This window comes from Sarcophilus harrisii, chromosome 3, assembly GCF_902635505.1.
Source record: "Sarcophilus harrisii chromosome 3, mSarHar1.11, whole genome shotgun sequence".
Lineage (NCBI taxonomy): Eukaryota > Metazoa > Chordata > Mammalia > Dasyuromorphia > Dasyuridae > Sarcophilus > Sarcophilus harrisii.
Window position 1 is genome coordinate 424,978,003 of NC_045428.1, and position 21,004 is coordinate 424,999,006.

General features: G+C 32.8%; 1 protein-coding gene across 6 annotated transcripts in view; it reads left to right on the forward strand.

Annotated features, from left to right (window-relative positions):
• CACNB4 (calcium voltage-gated channel auxiliary subunit beta 4) overlaps positions 1–18,269 on the forward strand; it is a 321,025-nt gene extending 302,756 nt beyond the window's left edge. For all 6 annotated transcript variants that reach the window (XM_031960676.1, XM_031960677.1, XM_031960680.1 and 3 more), the window contains 2 exons: positions 3,699–3,884; positions 17,507–18,269. In XM_031960676.1, coding sequence (XP_031816536.1) covers positions 3,699–3,884; positions 17,507–17,767 — 447 coding nt within the window. In that variant the 3' untranslated portion in view covers positions 17,768–18,269. The remainder of the gene's footprint in view (positions 1–3,698; positions 3,885–17,506) is intronic.
• Positions 18,270–21,004: the final 2,735 nt, after the last annotated feature.

The window sequence follows — 21,004 nt, forward strand, 5'->3', positions numbered from 1 at the left end:
TTCTTTCTGTTAGCCCTGGTCTTTGGGTTCTATAAAAGAGCATCCAGTTCTGGAGAAAGCAGCCAAAGATTAAATGAGTAGAAGGGCAGTATGACAAAGAGAGTTGGCCTAAGAGCCTGCCTAACCTAGGTTTAGATACATTCTCTAATGAATACTGGCTGTGTAGTCCTAGGCAAGTCATTTAACCTTTCCATTATATAAGAAATTTTCTAAGAATTTAGCAAAATTTCAATCTGCATTGGTAAAGGGAGTTTTTTCATTTAAGAGTTCTGCATTCTAGTGAAATCACAAGTTCACTCTCTGTGTCCATCATTACCTTTTATTGTTACCTCCTAACCCTGAAATAACTGAATTTCTAAACAAAATACTCAAACTAAGACAAATATTCCCTTGAAATTAATCACCTTTGAAATCCATTGTATTATCCATGGAATTCATCATTCCATCCACAGTAACTGCTTCAAAAGATAACACTTACTTGGTTGTATAAATATTGATATGGATTAAAAATCACACTTATTAGTTTAGAGTCATACTATAGCACTAATGGAAGTGAAGTAGATCAAATTCAATCATCAAATTCACTGAATGCTCACTACATGCACAACGGTGTGCTAAGCATTCAATGGATAAAGATAAATAACATAGTCTTTTCCCTTAAGAATTAGGACTTTTCATTATTAATCAGAGAAATGAAAATTAAGACAACTCTGAGATACCACTACACACCTATCAGATTGGCTAGAATGACAGGAAAAGATAATGCTGAATGTTGAAGGGGATGTGGGAAAACTGGAACACTGATACATTGTTGGTGGAATTGTGAATATATCCAGTCATTCTGAAAAGTGATTTGGAACTATGCTCAAAAAGTTATCAAACTGTGCATACCCTTTGACCCAGCAGTGTTTCTACTGAGATTATATCCCAAAGAGATCTTAAAGAAGGGAAAGGGACCTATATGTACAAGAATGTTTGTGGCAGCCCTCTTTGTAGTGGCCAGAAACTGGAAACTGAGTGGATGCCCATCAATTGGAGAATGGCTGAATAAATTGTGGTATATGAATGTTATGGAATATTATTGTTCTATAAGAAGTGACCAGCAGGATGATTTCAGAAAGGCCTGGAGAGACTTACATGAACTGATGCTGAGTGAAATGAGAAGCCCAGGAGATCATTATATACTTCAACAACAATATCATATGATGATCAATTCTGATGGATGTGGCTCTCTTCAACAATAAGATGAACCAAATCAGTTCCATTTGTTCAATAATGAATAGAACCAGCTACACCCAGTGAAAGAACTCTGGGAAATGAATGTGAACCACTATACAGCATTTCCAATCCCTCTGTTTGTGTCCACATGCATTTTTTATTTCCTTCACAGGTTAAGTGTACATTATTTCTAAGTCCGATTCTTCTTGTGCAGCAAAATATCTGTATGGATATGTATATATATATTGTATTTAACATATACTTTAACATATTTAACATGTATTGATCTATCTGCCATCTAGGTGAGAGGGTGGTGGGAAGAAAGGGAAAAATTGGAACAAAAGGTTTTGCAATTGTCAATGCTGAAAAATTACCCATGCATATATCTTGTAAATAAAAAGCTATAATAATTTTTTAAAAATAATAAAATAAAATAAAAGAATGAGCACTTTTAAAAGATTATTGGAAATAGCAACTGTGATGCCTTTGATGACTTTAAGAGAACAATTTTCATGGGATGTGGTAATAAGGAAAGAAAAAACAAACAAACAAGTGTTTATTAAGTATCTACCAGGTATGGAGATGAGGAATGAGTGGGTTGTAAGGAATTGAGGGCAGTGAATGTAAACTATTCTTTCAAGAAATCTATCTCTTGGTGGGAAGCATATAAAAGGATAAAAGGATCTGTGGAAGGTATGTGGTTTTTGTTTGGGTTTTTTGTTTTGTTTTAGGACTGAGGAGATCTGAGCATATTTATAATACAAGGGAAAGGAGCCAGTAGAAAGGAAGAAAGGTTAGATGAAGAATAGAAGAAAGAATTGATGGAGGAAGATCTTGGCAGAAGTAAGATCTATTAAGATTCAGGGTACAGCTAGAGGGAAGAAAGATATCTACCAATTTCTGGGATAGATAAGGATATTCTGAGAAGGCAGGACAGCTATTCAATTCTGGTATCTTTGCCAGTAGTAGATAATATGACTATGGTCCTTTCATTAATAAAACTGACCATACTCTTCAAATGTATCTTCTGTCATTAGCTTAAAAGACTGTTTTAGCAATGTAAAAATTTAATTTTTGCCAAACAAAACAAAACAAAAACTCTCCTTCCCTTGTGATACATAGACTTCTTCCTCTATATTCCTCCTATACTCCTCTAAGAGTATAGATAGGCTTGTTCTTTCTATTTGAAAGAACATTAATTTCAACTCTACAGGATTATGTGGGACAAACATTGTAAAAATATACAAAATACTTCTATTTTGGTTATATCGCCATTAAACTGACCTTTAATGTCTTCTAAAGAATATGAAACTCAGCTGGATGGCACAATGGATAGTGTTGAACTTGACGTCAGGAAAACATTTAGTTCTGTGACTCTGAGCCACATAATTTCTAAGCTTTGCCATACTCAACTGTAAAATGTAGCTAGCTATTAAAAGCCCCTTCCTTATAAGATTGTTAAAAGGATCAGGTGAAATAACAAGCAGAAAGCATTTTGCAAAATTTCAAGTACTATATAAGTGAATAGGTATTATTTCTTATTATACAGGAGATGCACAGGAGATGTAATAAGATGCACTTATTACACAGGAGGTTACAGAGATCATCTGAAATAAGGATAATTTTTGCATTCTTATCAATACTAACCCAAGTTTGATATCTGGGAGACAGTATGATATAGTGAAAATAATATTGGAACTTGGGGTCAGGAAATCTGGATATGAATGTGTCTCTGCTAAATGACAATGACTAAATCACTTAATTTTGAAATCTCAGTTTGCTTATTTGTAAAATGAGGAAATAACATTTTTACCACTTATCTATTTGCAAAGTTGTGGTGAGAACAAAACTTTAAAACTTATAAATGTTAAGCTATGATCATTATTTTTAAAAACATTGTGCTATTTAGAAACCCATGCTCTTTGTTCAATCTTTATGATATTAAATTGAAATGGATAAGAATACAGAATACCTGGAAATTGGGCTTAGTTTCATAGAGAAGGTTAAAAAAAAAAACCTTATGAATGTTGAATGTTTTTTAATCAAAATTGTGTATCTAAAAAATAAAACAGCTTGAATTTCATTCATATAGGTAAGAACTTCTTTCATAGTGTTATAACTTTTAGTAAAATATTCATTCTTCTTACTAACTGCAATATTGTTGTAACCTTTTTAAAACCTAAGACATCATGCAAACAAAATAAAAAATTTACCTAGATACTTCAGATGGAAAAAACTGCTTTCTTTTAAATATCTAGATTTGCTTTTCCCCATATTCACAGAATAATTCTAGACACTCACTTAACTTTGTGTGGACCTGACAATACATCATTCAGTTCTGATAGAGAAATGTATATATAAAGATGATAGATCGCTAAAGTGAATATTAGCATGGTATTATCAATACACACTAGAATTTAAGGGTTTTATTGCTTATAAACTAAAAGGGAACTAACATGATTTTTTCTTTCTGTGGACAGGAAATGTTTGATGTTATTCTGGATGAAAATCAGCTTGAGGATGCATGTGAACATTTGGCAGAATACCTTGAGGCATACTGGCGTGCTACACATACAACAAGTAGCACCCCCATGACACCCCTACTTGGAAGGAATTTGGGCTCCACAGCACTTTCACCATACCCCACTGCAATCTCTGGATTACAGGTATCTGATAATTCAGTTGCTTTTTTCAAGCATTTTCTTTACACCTTGTAGACCAATGATGGTGAATCTGAGGAGGAAAACATTCCATGGTAAAAATAAAATACATCATTTGTTAAGAGACTACTTTGTACATATCAATGCTAGTTCTTGAAGGCAATACAAGGTTTAGATCACCTCTTTATAGGTGAATTCAAAATCTCCATGTTTTAATATTTTTATTGATCTTTGATCTCATTATTATAACTCTTCTCTGTAATGACTCAGAACACAACTAGTCATGCCTTTTCATGCTATACATCTCTCAATCATATCCTTCCATAAATCTTCCATAAAGAATCCATACTAAATTGTTGTAGACATCTAATCTCTTGCCATTGCATAGGTACCAGTGGAATACACAGAGATTGTTGATTAGTAATCCCTTATTCTTTCTATGTGATGAATTTTCTTCCTTTTCTAGGCCTAGTTATCTCTAAAGTTATTCTTTATACTGTCCTGTGTAATTCTTCTTTAGTAATATGCTGCAGTTTACTTACTCTCACCATGTATTTTACCACAATCCTTTGGATTACTTAAAATTTTAATACTTGAGAGACTATACTATTTCATGATCTGTCATTATATATAGCATCATGAGAGGAATACTGATGTTAAAAAGATAGTCCATTATTTCAAAAATAAGTTTGGAGTCATTAGAAACAATATACAGTTTCCCAAATGGGCTAAGTTGGTTGTCTATCTTTATTGCCTTCTCAAGATACATATTCTAATAGAAGTATATTTATGGACCATCTCTTCAATTAAATTCATGTCAACAAATATTTATTAAATATCTACTCTGTGAAAGATATACCTGATGATGGAAAAGAAAGACAAAACTAAAACAATCCCTGATCTTAAGGAGCTTACATTCCTCTAGAAGGATATAAAATATACAGAAATATATTAAAAGGAAATGAACAATAACAATAGGTGAGAATTAGGGAAATCATTATGTAAGAGGTGGCAGATAAGCTAAGACTTGAAGAAAAATGGCTTCTGAATCAAACTTCCTTTTATATATTTTGCTTATCATGCTTTTTGTACTTTTTCATTCATCATGGATACCTTTAATATAGATGCGGCTTTGTCTAATAAAGATTTTTTTTTTTTTTAGAGAAAAGAAAATAGGCAATATCTTCTAGGGAATATTTTTTTCATGACTTATTGAGGGGTAGTAATAATTTCTGATATTTTCCACATGTTTGTTATTCTCCTTTTTCATATGTCTCAAGAAGCAATCTCTCTGCGTTCTCTAAGTCATGCTATATCTGTCACAGACCTCTGTATATTCTTTGTCTACTACTTGCTTTCTTCATCGTTGTCTTTTTTAACATCCTTTCTATTTCTCATGTAGTATAAGTTAAATAATATGTGCGAAGCCCTCTGCAAACTCAAAAGTGCTATATAGATATTATCATCATCATTAATTTATAATAATAATAATTATTATTATTATCTTTAATAATACTAGGGGCTCTTTGCAAATATTTATCATGAGACCCATAATACAAAATGATCAAATGCTCCAAGAATATTTCTTGTTGCCTTTGGATGTACAATAAAACCAACTATATTTTGTTGCCTTTTTTTCTCTCAAGAACTATGAGCCATCTTTACATTTAGCTGCATTTATTTTTGTTTTCTGTTTAATTTATATTAAGAACATCAAGACTGGTACAGCTCAGTCCCTTCAATAAAGTGTCTACTCATTGGTCAAGAGGCAGTTCAGTGGATAAACTATTAGACTTGGAGTCAAGAATCCTGTTTGACTTATTTGTCTGACTCAAGGCAAATCATTAAACCTTTAAGCCACAGTTTATGAAGCTGTAAAATGAATGGTTTGGGTTCCCTTCTAGCTTGAAGGTTGTGGTTCTAAGGATCTCATGTTTACATTTCTAATAACTCTGTTAATATGTAGTCTAAAAATTGTTTGAGTCTTTGTATCTACTACTTACCCCTCCCCATCATTTACCTATTGTTATTAGAGAAGTTGAAGGAAGCTTATGCAACTGAGTCATTGTATATTTTTCTTTGTTTGGGGTGGTCATAGTTGCCAGAGAATTCATCCTTAAGGGATTATCTTTCCAGTACTGGACTACAAGAGTTAGAAAAGTAAAAGCTGGCCTTCGGTCATTAATAACTCTGTGTACTGGGGCAAGTCACTTAATCTCTGTCTGCCTGAGTTTCCTCATCTGGAAAGTAAGGATGGTCATGATAGTATCACAGGATTTTTGTGATGATTAAATGAGATATTATTTGGAGGGCACTTAGCACAGTGTCTGGCATATAGTAGGTGCTATTATAAATGATAACTATATTATTGTCATCATCATCATTGAGTTTCTCCATACTTAGCTTGTTTTATCCCTGGAAAGCAGAAATAGGTTGTTGCCAGAATTATTCTGAAGCTTTTCCAAACTAGTAGAGTCTGCCAGAGTTTATGCTTTGCTGGCATGACCATGGCCACTTGTAGACCATGATGAAACAAAGAAGCCTAGGCCTTTGTCCAAGTCTATATTTACATAGCTAAATTCTCCTGGGAACCCCTAGCTGACCACTTAAAATATCTGCTGGACAGGGGCTGCACAATCTCAGTATTCCACTGGGGTCACAGCTCCATCATCAAAAACCTCCTAGCAACCCTTGGGGCTATTGAGTGGGGCAGGTTCTAGTGGCAAGCTGGTTTTTGCTTCTACTGCAGGCATGATGGGGCAGACAGGGATGCCCGGAATCAGAGAACAGCCAGAACCAGCTCTGAATATCCTCCCAGAACTGACCAATCCTGATGAGCTACTGTCCTATCTGATCTCCCCACCAATACTAATGATGACTTGCTGTCCCTCTTCAAGAACAACTGACCCTTGATTTCATTTGGATCCCAGCTCAGACTGAGATCTACTCATTGGTCTCAGAACTGCCATGTTCACTTATCATTGTCTCACAGTCCTTACATACTCACCTCTATTCTCCCTTATTCAGAAGCAGGGAAACTAAGGAGTTTCAGCTAATTGTATATCATTTTCATCCAACCAAAGCCACTTCTGTAGATGGTCAGATTTAGTAACCACACACATTGTGGCTGACCACTTCAATTCATTCTTCTTCTTAGCTGTTCTGGTGGTTATTTCTATGGAAGTCCCTTTCCCTCAGCTCTCTATTAGCATCAGAACTGAGGCTCCCTTTTCTTGGACCTGATGTATTCTTTATATTTTCCTACTGCACAGGCCATCCACAGTATTCTTACAGGAGCCTTTTCCAACCCTACCCTGACTGGTACCACCCCTCTATCTGACTCTGGCTTTGACCCTTCTGTTTTATCTTCTTCATGAATGTGGTAGAGTTGGAGGAGAAGTTGAGCATGGTTTGTGGTATTCTGGGCCTATGGACTCTGGGAGGGTCCTGGGTTTTTTCTTCCTAGCTCATTGATGAAGTCCTACTAATTCATTGTTAGTAGTCATTACATATGTAGACCTAAAAAGTTACAGAAAGCCTTGCTACCCTTAATTGTGTACCAAAGAGCTGTCTCGTAGACTGGCTCTTTCCTTGTCTATCTGTGGTACCCATGTTCTTTCCCCCCACTTCAAGCCAAATACAAGAGGCTGTGTAGGTTAGGACTGAAGGGGAGGGATGTGCTTAATTACAAAGCATAAAATGTACTTATTGTAGAAATACTAAAATCAGGCTTGGGGAGAAAGGGGAAAAAGCTATTTAAAGGGAAAAAATAAAAAATAAAATGTGTTGGACAGCTCCATTTAAATGTCTTTACCTCAAACTTAATTATGTTCAAAACTGAATTCATCATCTTTCTTCCTTAAACTTGCCCTCCCTCCAACTTCCCTCTCTCATTTGAACTTTCTCTAGTCACTCAGCTTCATAACTTTGGAATCATTCTTAGTGTTTTCTTGAACTTGGCAATTAGGAGATCATTAGTGACCTTTTAAGGAATATTTTCAATAGAATGATAGGGTTAAAAATCTTATCCAAAGAGATAAGCAAAAAGTGTATATTAAAGAATTAGAGGGGGGCAGCTTGGTGGCACAGTGGATAAAGCACCAGCCCTGAAGTCAGGAGAATCTGAGTTCAAATCTGACTTCAGACACTTAACACATCCTAGCTGTGTGACCCCGGGCAAGTCACTTAACCCTAATTGCCTCCGCAAAAAAATAAAATAAAATAAATGAAAAAAGAATTAGAAGAGTCAAGATCAAAAGTCAACTTTTAGAAAATTACTTCTATCTAGATATACAATGAAGTAGCTAACTTCTTTTTTTCCTTTGATACATTCTGTTCTCCTTTCAGTATTCTCTTCCATGGGCTCTATACCTTAATGTTTTAGGGGAAAGACCTAACATATTGAGTAACATATAATAATGTATTATCTTAATAATCAATATTCAAATGTCTCTGTGATCTCATTATTATAAAAGTTCTCTCCAGAGAGGGTGATCATAGACTATTCATGCCTATTCAGTTCCCATAAGTTTACTACCAGGGATTTACCCAATACTCTTGGAGCCCTTCACATTTGCTCCTGGTATCATAAAGATTCAGTGGAGAAAACAGACCACCCAGCAGCTGTCCCTTGCCTACATGATATTTGCCTTCTTTTTAAAAAATCATCCATTTCTTTTATAAGATTCTTTATACATGATCTTTCCATAGAGTTCATTATTCATAGTATCAGGTAATGAAGCCTGCTGATACTCTTATTATTTTTGACGTAATAGTCAATATAAATATTTAAACATACACCATAATTTTGTGATATTTCTTGAAAGACATACCAACTGGAATAAACTTCTTTATGTATACTTTCTTTTTTTATTATTAGGCAAGCCATAAAATAGGGAGATGTGATTACCAAAAGTATTTACATGGGAGAGATCCAGCATTTAATGACCTCAAATTTCTACTGAAATGAAAATCCATATTTTAAATATCAATATTCTTCTGAAGCATGGCTAGAAGTCATAGTTACAGTACATAATACTTTTATGTGCAATTAAAATTCTATTATTCTTCCAAATCCCTAAGAAGTGAATCTAATGGTGGATGTTTCAAATATACATTTGGGAATAGACTGGCATTTTGGCAGCCCTCAAATGGCAGTTATCATATAGAGAATGAGCAGGATCTCCAATTATGCTTTTTAGTACAGAATCCAGACATGGTTGCATTTGTAGCTTATGTTTCTAAGCATTTTTTCAAGTGTGCAAGTATAGCTCCTATACACATAATGCCTTGCATAAGATCCAATCTTAGTCAGCAGTCATAGAACTTCTCCAAGAGGGAATGTGGAGATGGATAAAAATGAGAATTTTTCTTTCCTCCGTTGTTCTTTTGTATGCATTGTAGTATGTTCAGGCCCAGACATGGAGAATCAGAGTAATTATGTTACCAAATGAATGTTGCCTTTGCTGAATTAATTATTATTTACTTCTTATCCAGCAGCTGCAGGAATGTAAAGACCCCCCCCCCCCAGCTAACTGACTCTGAGGAATATGTAGTCAATTGAACCTTCTTGCATCATGACTAGTTTTGTTTTAATGGGTTATAATGATAGTCATAATTGTAGATCATGTGGAGTTAACCCTGAGATAAATGGCGCTCTCTGAAATGCTATTATAGTTACATTACTATGCTACAATATTGCATTTTTATGAGTGCAAGAAGTACCATATGAATGAATAGCATCAGGGGATAGAAATGAACATATTATAAGGTAGATATAATATGTCTATTGAATCATGTCTTGGTTTTACATACTGTAGAGCTAATTTGGATATAGCAATTCCATTGTCTTGTTTGGGTGAGTTCTGAGAAACACAATGAAGAATTTAAAATAGATTTATTAAGAGGTATATTTCTGTAACATATTTATAGAAGTTCAGTTATTATGAATATGACACTGCTGGTATATCATCAGAACATTCATTTAGTGTTTGTTTTCTCATCGTGGTAATGAGTTCTCACTGAGCCATTTGCATCACTGTCCGTTTTGGCTTATGACCACTGGCATGTTTGTTAGACTATTGATTAGGGTCAAGGGTACAATATGTTATCTATATCTCTGAAACAGTTTTCTCTTTTTTGAAGCTAAAAATCCTGCAGGAAAAAAGAAACCTAGGACCTATCTCATTAGAATATGGCTCACTACTAAGATAACTAACTTAAGCTGTTGGTAAGATGCAGGTGGACACTATATGTATACACAAAAACTCAGGTGACCATGCTGGAGAGTATGGGTCAATATAAATGAAAGTTTTGAACTTGAAGTTCTTAAGAATTCTTATAAATTAGAAATATAAGTTTGTTATTCTTTACTCAGGCATCTGTAAGTGGAACAATTCAATCTCAAAATTTCTTCTATCCTACTGTGGGAAAATTGTAATATAATTTTAACTTTCTATTGAGCTCTATCATATTTGGCATTCAGTCCTGAAGAGTACATGAGAGGTTTGGGAGGAAAGGATAAATATTAAACCTGAGTCCAACAAGAAAAAATACAAAGAAGAGAAATTCTAAAACCAGGAATTAATGCCATTCTGAATTAAGAGGGAAGATTATAGCAGTGGGAATCAGCATGTTATAGCAAAGGGTATTGAAAAAGAGCATATAAAAAGGAGAAAAGTTTAAATGTTAGACCTAAGGGGGATCTTACAGTGAAGTTTAGGATTTTATTAATGATAGATAATTTGCTTTCTCAGCTTTCAGTTGGCTGTAGAATCTTGGTCTGTGGTTCACTACAGACAAAATACTTTTAACTATGTTGATGGTAGGAAAATGAAAACAAGCTTCCCTGTCTACCAGATCTTGACTGTAAACCTGACCCTGAACCAGTATTTCTGTTTTTCATCATTAATGACCTAAGACAGTTTCTGGCTTTAATTTTAATTTTTTTTGTGTTGAACTTTTTTTACATTGAGATTTTCTCACTCTTAAGCCCTCTTTACTAATCTCCAGTAGCTTTATTGAGATTAATTTTCCACAGAACTTGAGGTAATATCTTATGAATACTATAGGAACCATTATAAAAATATTATATTATATATATTATATAAAATATATAAAAAATATTGAGTAATAAGTTTAATCAGTCAAATAGGTTATGTTGTTTCTGTTATATTAATTTAGTTTTATATGAAAATACAGATTATTACAAATTCATTAAGAAAGCAAGATCTGATTTCATCCACAGATTTGTTAATTATTTGTTTCAGCCTTGATTTTACAATTCTCCAAAATGCTTTTAAAGGAAGATATATATATATATATATATATATATATAATAATGTTGTAGCATAAAATCAAATAAAAAGAAGACTAGCAGACAATCTAAATTATAATTTTAAAAGAATATTATGATATTTCAATGGCTCTGTGATTTCACTGATGTGAGAATTTCCTTCTATCACATCATTATAACATATCAGGAAAAGTATATGTTAAAAAAAAATATGGTCCTTTGTGTCAGAAAGAAGCTTGGCATCATTAAATATAATACACACTTACTTTTCCTCAAAGCAAGCCAGAATTCCTTTTTTTTTTTTTCTGTTCACTTCTCAGCCAAATTCATTTTCCATCTCCCGTAAATATCTAAAATATACATGATAACAGATCATACAATTGTATATCATAGTTTGAACAATAGACATTCTTCATCTTGTCAATTTGTCCCATGGATAGAGTTAAGCTAAACTCTTTGTGAGTGTTTATGGGCCTAATTTAGGTGGTCCTGCAGTGTTCTAAAATTTGATGCAGTCAGAGTATTTGGAGTAGTTCATTCTATATAAAGTATTCTTCCATTTGGATTCTTTGCTGGACATTTTCCATAAAATTAGAGACCAAGTTTAGAAAGCATATATCTGCTGGTTTTATTCTTCATTTGGAATTAATACTCAATCAGAGGGTCATTGAATAGTTATTCTTGTTGTTTAATATTTTAATGAAATTTGGAACATTTTAATTGTATACCTTAAAGAATGTTAAAGATAGCATTTTACTATTGAATCAAAAATTTTTAAATAGATAACAAATAATAAAGAAAATTGGATTCTGTATTCTCTGAACTTTTTAGTCAATTATCTGCTTGAAAAGATGTGGTCAGCTGAAAAGATGTGGCATGTGTTTGTTAATGCCACACTATTCCTTTCTCATATCTTCATCAAGGATTTTCTTGAAGAATATATAGATCATTCCCATAGGATTTTGCAGTTATGGAAAAGCAGACTTATGGATCAATATTTATGTAGTACTTTTTTTTTTTTTTTTCTGAGGCATTTGGAGTTAACTGACTTGCCCAGGGTCACACAACTAGGAAATGTTAAATGTCTGAGGTCACATTTAAACTCAGGTCCTCCTGATTTCAGGGCTGGTGCTCTATCCACTGCCCCACCTAGCTGCCCCTGTATTTTATTTTTCAAAATATGTAAAAAAGTAGTTTTCAACATTCATTTTGGTAAAATTTTATGTTCCAATTTTTTCTCTCTCCCTTACTTTCCCTTCCTCAAGATAGCAAGCAATTTGATATAGGTTAAACATGTACAATTCTAAGCATATTTCCATATTTGTCATGTTATGCAAGAAAAATGAGACCAAAAGGAGAGAAAAACACAAGAAAGAAAAATCAAACAAACAAAAATGTTTAAAAATACTATGTTTCGATCCACATTTAATCTCCATGGTTTTATCTCTTCTTGCGGGTGGCATTTTACATCCCCAGACTATTGGAATTGTCATGGATTACTGCATTGCTGAGAAGAGCTAAGTCTGTTATAATTTATCATCATATAATCTTGCTGTTATTATATATAATGTTCTTCTTGTTTTGTTCACTTTACTCAGCATCAGTTCACATAAGTCTTTCCAGGCTTTTTTTTTTTTTTTAAATAAGCCTGCTCATTTCTTCTAGAACAAAAATGTTCTATTACATTTATATACCATAATTTATTCAGCAATTCCCCAATTGATGGGTATCCACTCAATTTCTAGTTCCTTGCTACTACAAGAAGGGCTGCTACAAACATTTTTGCACATATGGGTCCTTTCCCCTTTGTTATGATCTTTTTGGGATGCAGACCCAGTAGTGATCCTGATGGATCAAAGATATGCACAGTTTTATAGCTCTTTGGGCATAATTTGGTCACCTTTTCTTAATTTTTTTTTCTTTTATACATTTGGTATCCTCTCATATATCTTGAGAATTGATCTTATCTTTCAAAGTCTTCAGAATTTCATTGCTTCTAACGTGAACTTTTTCTATGTATATACTTCATCTAGTTTGATTGTTCTTTGTTTTCTTCAGGACCATTTCTATTTCTTCAAAAAGTATACTTGGGGTCTATGATATTAGAGTGAAATACAATGGTTCATTTCTCCTTGATGGAGGAAAAGTTAGCTGTAAAAGCTTTGACATTTCTATTCTTTTTTGGTCTGTTGTCCTTTCAATTTCATCTATAAATGGTTTTAAGATGATCTGGCCCTACTGGTTCCTAAATTTTTTTCATCTCTACTATTTCTCAATTCTATTCATCTTCTCCATAAGATGTTATAACTTCCTATGAACTTAGTTGTCATATCTCTAGATTTGATAAAAAGATAAAATTTCTGTTTGCTAAGGTAATTTCTGTTGGGTTTGGGGGGGTAGGACAGAGATAAGGGGAGTGCCACTACATTATGTCAATTGATTTATAACAATTAAGCTTGCTTAGGAAATAGAGATTATCTGTTCTGGTCTGTTCTTTTATCCATTCCAGAATTTTCAATGTCATTAGCTTATTTAAATAGACCAAACTGAAATTCTTGCAATTATATGCATGTTTTCTAAGTTTATTCAATCTTTTAATTTAATATTATTTTTACTTTAACAACTCAACAGTCTGAACATACATAGATGATTTAAAAATAACTTTTATAATAGATGGTTAGTTGTTTCCTATTTGTTGAAACATCACTTAATGATTTTACTTAGAACTTACATTACCTAGTACCTCATGATTCTTTTCTTGAAGATTATATTTATGATGTATAGATGAGAGGTTTTTGAATACTTCATAAGATTTTGGCCTCTTTCATTCCTTAATTCTGAATCACATTTTCAGAAACATTTTTGCTATTCTTTCCTATGACCATCTAAAGTATGTATTTTGTTCAATTGAAGCACTTAATTTTTTTTTAGTAGAATTTCTCTAAATTTCTCATCCTTTACAACGTGTTAGGATGTAAGTTTCAATTCCCATCATAGTGGTAGTTTTCCAGATACAACTCATAAGCATCTACAGTATACAGGTCTCCCATAAAATTGTGTTTCTCTATAATTGTATATTCCCTTTGGATGAATGAACAAATTAACTGTGTTTACTTCCTTTTGTGGAAAAAACAAACAACTTTTCAAAGAGATCTTAGAAGCCATCCTTCCATGTATCTGTAATTCTCTTTTGTGTTTTCATTGATAGTATGAATATCAAAATTAAAATGATTTAATTGTTTAAGTACAATGTCAACTAGGTGATCTTAAGTTAAAAAAAAACAAACACCACTGTGGTTCTAAACACTCTTTGTCTTCTTTTCCTCCACTCCATTGTCACTTCGAAATAGAAGTGGACCGACACAGTACTCAGGGTTATTATTTGTTTTTCTTTGTTTCATGGATTTTTATTAACTAGTGACTAATCTAATAGTGATTAGCCTTTCCATACTTCACTAAGATAGCAGTTGGAAAGCAAACATTGTCTGTGTCTGAAATTGTACCAAAATCTTAACTACATGGTAGAATCTACCAGAAGTTTTACTACATTTAATACCCAAGTGACATAGAGACTGTAGGGATCTCTATAGGGATCTCACACATTATACAGAGGTATGTGGACATCTAATTTTGGGTCATGACTTCTTTATTCCATTCTGTTTTCACACTGATAAGTATAGCTTTACAGAGAAAGATCACCATAATGTTTCTATGATTCTCTCTCACAAAGTCTGAGATATAACTGTTGAAAAGAAATCCCTCTCCCTCACTACCAGAGCTCTTAGCTTTCAATGAATTTCTATTTTTATAATTCAGCCACTGACAAGTCACTTTTAGATCTTAAACATCATAAATATATATTAAGCAAATACATAAATAATGAAAATCCACACATGAAACTAGGTCACATTGAAAACCCATGTGTTTGGGTGACACACATTGTATAGAAAGCTTTGATGTTAGTGTTTTATTCAGAGATATCTGTACTACCCAAAACTCTGTTAACAGCTCATCTGCTGATTCTTTCTTTATACTCACATTTTTAAATTTTTAATAAATAAAATCTCTTTAAAACTCTTCACTAGTCTATTCACCTTCTACCTTTTACAGGGTTGTCATTATATGTATTACAGAGTTCATTTTCAGTCCAAAATTGGTCAAATTCCATCTGAAAACTTTCTTTAAATATGAACAATTTTTAATTAAACCAAACTTCTTTTCCTATTCCATTTTTGTTATTGTTGTTGAGTGTTTCCAGTTGTGTCCCACTCTTTCTGACCCCATTTAGGGTTTTCTTGACTAAAGATAGTGGAGTGATTTATCATTTCCTTCTCCAGCCCATTTTACAGATGAGGTATCAAAATGTTCATCTATGACAGAGGTAATGTTTTACTTAGATCATGCACCAACTGATATAACTCTTTACACCAAAATATTTTTGTATTCTTCTCAGCACCATACCTCTCATGTGAAAAGGTCCTTAAAATAGCAATACAGAAATATAGTAGGAATTTTGCAGAAATTAATTACATTTTCATTAAAATAAGATAAAAGAACTGAAGTGAAATACATAGCTATTAAGAGTGAGACAAATTTAAAAGTCATAGAATGTCAGTACTAAAAGACACTTTAACATTTATCTAGTCCAGCTTTTAAAAGTGAGACAAATTCAAAAGAGTCCAAATGCTATTCAAGATCTGACCAGGTGTATGTCCCAAATGATGGGCAAGAGGATATAGGTAAGAAGTATCAAAAATAGAGCAAAAAAGAAGCATTTGTTTACCAACTCCAAGCAATGTTATTTTGTGTGGAAGTCAGTCAATAGAATATTAGAAGAAAAAAACCACAGGTACAAACTGCCAGCAAAAGAGAGCACCGGGAATATCAGGGAACAGAAAATTAAATAGGAGTGAGATCAATTCTGGAAAGCAGACAAAGTATAGTTATGCTTTGACTAACCAAGGACTGATGGCAGTAGTAATCTACTTTTTAAACATGTTTTGATGCAGGGTCAGTAAGGGAAGGGAAGAAAGAAAAAGTACTGATATCTGTAGGTGAGGAAACTCAGTCTTATGGTCAAAGCAGGAATAATATAATAAATAGTTATGTGAATTTTAAGTAATTTCTCTGTTGTGAAATAATTCTTTTTTTTACAAGGAGAACTCAAAATATTTTTGTATATATTAATTCTCTTCAACACAACTTTCAATTTTATATATATACACATATCACATGTTTAAGAGGTAGAGTAATAAAGCAGTTCTTTTCAATGAATACCTGATATCGTTATGATTTGGGCCCCAAGTATAAAGGACCAGATATTTTAAGTGTGTGACTTGACCTAAATTACATTTAAGGCCTTAGATCCTATTCACTAACAAAATTCCAGGCACTTTTTTTTTGTACTCATGAAGCTTCTGATCTAAGGAATGAGGAGAATTAGAAAGTCTCTATTAAAATAAATGTTGAATCAGAAGGGATGGTGCAGATTCTAAAAGTCAGAAAAACAATAGCTCCCATGACAACTTAAAATTCAAACAGCATCTTGACAGCATATTATGAGTGAATGAAAGTTTTAATCTCTTTGCTTTATTCAGCAAAGTATGTGACAACAGATTATGGGAGCTCAAACTTTAACTCTTCTCCCCTAATTTTGTACCCAAGAAGCATATTTTTGTCCCTCTCCCTCCCCTGATACACCATGATATTTGCCATCCTTTTAATATTTTGTTATGCATAACCGTTAAGAAATTGATTTTTAGACAAACTTAACATGCAGCATTTTCCAAAATAAATTTAATATCTGTATGTAAAAAGGCATATAAATACCTATTATACAAAGTTATTCCAATAAATTTTAAAAGCTCTTTACAAAAGGATAATGATGAATAATAAGCTAAATGATATCTCTATGAATCTTGACTGACAAAGCAATTATAGTGAGGAAAGAAGCAAGGACCATGTAGCTTCTCAAATGTGTTGAATAATTGGACTGAAGAAAAACTAGAACTACTATTTTATCAACTGATATCCTAAGGAACTCTTAAAAAAGAAAGTTTTTCTTAGTATTGTTTATTAGTTATTAGATCTGATTTTAAATAATAAAAATGTTTTGAACATCTGTCCCAATGAAGTGTTTTTTTCATTTAGAGGAAATATAAAACTGCTCTAAAGGTCTATTTGATCTAGTGTATGTTTCAAGAAACTAGGTTTTTAACATCTTATAATAGTCCATATAAATATAGTTACTATGCCACACATTGACATTTTGAAGGTTCATAAAGGTGAAATTAAGTTGACTTTCTTTAATCAATGAATTATCTGATGTTTTTAGAGCCAGCGCATGAGGCACAGCAACCACTCTACTGAGAACTCTCCAATTGAAAGACGAAGTCTGATGGCCTCTGATGAAAATTATCACAATGAAAGGGCCCGGAAGAGTAGGAACCGCTTGTCTTCCAGTTCCCAACACAGCCGAGATCATTACCCTCTTGTGGAAGAAGAGTACTCTGACTCATATCAGGACACTTATAAACCCCATAGGAATCGAGGATCACCTGGGGGATATAGCCATGATTCTCGACATAGGCTTTGAGTTTGAGAACATGTGGGGGGTGGGGGGAAAATAGTATTCATCAGTTGACAATTTGCCATAACATAACTAGGACAAACTAATCATCTTAACTTGGCAGGTCAAGCACAGTGTTTGCTGTGTTTATCAGCTGCTGTCATTTGATGGTAGGTAAAGGGCAAAAAAAAAAAAAAAAAAAAAAAAAAGTACATCAAGCCCTAATGTTAGAGGGAAATTAGATGCCCAATCATATAGTTGTTGTTTTTTTCTTTTGTTCTTTTTTTTTTAATGTAACATTATAACTACCTTTTTCTTCATTAGGTGTTAGACACATCAGTGTGTAATTTAGGGTACTTATCAAGGCACATATAAAATAATTTCCTGTGCTGGAAATTCCAAATGACCAGTTCCAGTTGGAACCAATTTATAAACCAATTCCTGTTGGAATTTGGGAGAATCGACTAGAAAGTCTACTTGAGCATGTTGCAATCAATTGAAAATTTAAAAAAAAAAAAAAAAAGCTAATGAATAACAAAACCACAATGTTCAATACAAACCAAAAAATAGCTACAGTATTTGTTTGCTGGGAGCTAAATTTACACTTAAGGTTGAAATACATAAACATTTTATTATGTGTTAACATTTCTTGAATGGCTTTTTCAGATTTAACCAAATATAAAATGTTGATAGTGCCAAAAATCTCATATTAATACAGCAATTACACAGTATTTAATTTTTTGTTTTGTTTTGTTTTCCTGGCATGGCTGTTGCCATCAAAGTATTTTTCTTTATGTTTAGTCACCTTAATTTCTTATAGAAGTTGGCAATGAAAATTGGTATTTTTACAGCAGTGGGAAAGAGAATGGCATTAACAAAACAAAGTATTACTGGTATTGTGAAATACAAGATGGAGTGTTGTCCTCCCTTTGATCAATCTGAGCACAAATACACATGCCCAGGAATATAATGTGAGCTAGGAAAAAATGTGACATTCTCTCATTTGCACTTTCTTCTAGGTAGGAATTGATCCATTCCAGTAATCACAAACATAAATTCAGTACTTACCTGCCAGCACAATTGAGTACCTTTCCACTGCATCATCTAGTCTGTCTTTGAATGTCTGATTGTCCCAGCCCTATATAGATATTTCTTCATAACCACATTCAGAAGGATTTTTTAAAGTAGTCACTTTCAATTTTGATATTGAAAGCAGCGTTTATACAAAATGATGCTAGTAATAATTTTTTGAAATGAATGATCAGATCAAAGAGCTTGCAATAAAAAAAAAACAGAATCAGAAATACCTGCTCACTAAAATGATAATGCTGACATTTTTAATGCACAGAATTATATTATGAAGAATTTGGAAATGATGCTGCCTTATTTCTAAAGAGCACTCCTTTTCACCTACTGAGACTTCACAATTTTTCCAGTGGATAGACATTTATGTAATTGGGGACCTTGTGTCTTACATTATCAAAGAAGCCTTAGATCCAGTATGATCCAAGAAATTATTGGAACCAACCATTTTATACAACACACCAATGTCTATAAAACAAATAATTATTTCTAAAAGTCCAAAATGCATGTATTTTCTAAAAGCCTGACAGGACCAGGCGTAAAAAAAATCCTTTTATACTGGTTCATGTCATGAAACCTATTTTTGAAAAATAACAATTATTAATTTTATATTATCTTATTTTCTTCCCCAAGCATCTTAATATTTAAGCTCTCAAGGCCCATATCAATTAAATAATTTTCCTGACCAAGATAAAATCTTATATTTTCTGGATCACTTACAAAGATTTTGACCTCCTTTACAGCTCTCCTCTCTGTGTTCTTCCCCATCTTCCTTTCTCCTCTTGTTCACTGTGCACATTTCATAATGATCATGGTTAGCTTATAATAAATAAGGATAACTATTAATCATTTAATTCAGTTAAGTCAGTTGATACAACTCAAAAATGGTGTTCAGTAAAAACATTAACAAATGCAGCACTGACTTTTAGGGTTATTTTGCCATCTCTAGAGAATATCCAGATGATTAGGACCATCAGTAAAGATACTCAAAAGAGCTGCATCCATTATTGAACAAAGAATAATGTGACATGTTTTTCACTTTAATTCAAAGCATAGAAGAATATTGTCCAATAATTTAAAATATTTATCACATGTACAGCACTCATATTTGCATGAGAAAGAAAACACTAGGCAAAACATTTTTCTATAAGCTTTACCAGTTTTGTTGTGTGCATTAAAATATTACTTGCAAAAAGTACACTGAGATGTAAACTCTAGACTAGACAGCTGTTCAGCTTTATTATGTAGTAAAATTAGCTATCTGATCATTTAGCTGCTTGAAGATATGTACATTTTATGGCAGGTAGCTACAACAGCATTTACATATATTTTTAGACAAACAAGATGACTATATTATTTCCAATTTTTTAAAAGTACTTTATTTTCAAAACCTCTTGAGTCTTCTTTTAAGTCTTCCATGTCATGCTAATAAAGAGGTCCATTCAATCATTATATGTGCACAAAATCAATCATTGTGTCAAGTACTTTTGCTTTCCATTCTTAACCTGAAGTGAACAATTTTGGAAAGGATATTATGTATAACATTGAATAATCCTGTTTAAATACTTTCTTTAATTTGCCATATTTGTCCCCCTCTGCTTTGTGTATATGAAGCATTTAATCTCCAAATGAACAATAGGCCAGTTTTCAAACTTCAGTGATTTTGTGTAAAAATGGCATTAAACTGACCTTAGACAATGAAATGAATCATTTCTGAAAAACATTATCATGCATTTTAACAACAACAAAAAAGTGCAGACACCTTGTTATTGCTTAATTTGAAGATTTTATTTTAAAAAGTTAACATTTCAATAAGCAGGAAAAATAAGCACTACAATGTTTGGGGGCCATTTTTAACTCATTGTTTAGAGTTATATATTAGAACTTCTACATGTCAGCCAGATGTCTTGTGATATATATTATGAAATGGTTTAATGTGACATTGTGGAGTTAATGTAGTCCTGACTGAATAGAAATAATGCCAATTTGCCAATTCTAATGTTTGACTTTTAATGGTTATAATATGACTATAAAATAAGAGTAAGCAGTTAACTGTTTAACTCCAATGCATAAAAGCAGCACCTAGACATATTTATAAGGGATTAATGGTTATTTGTTATCTTTATAAATTTTTATTGGGAAAATACTGATTGATAATAATTTAGATTCGTAGACCATGCT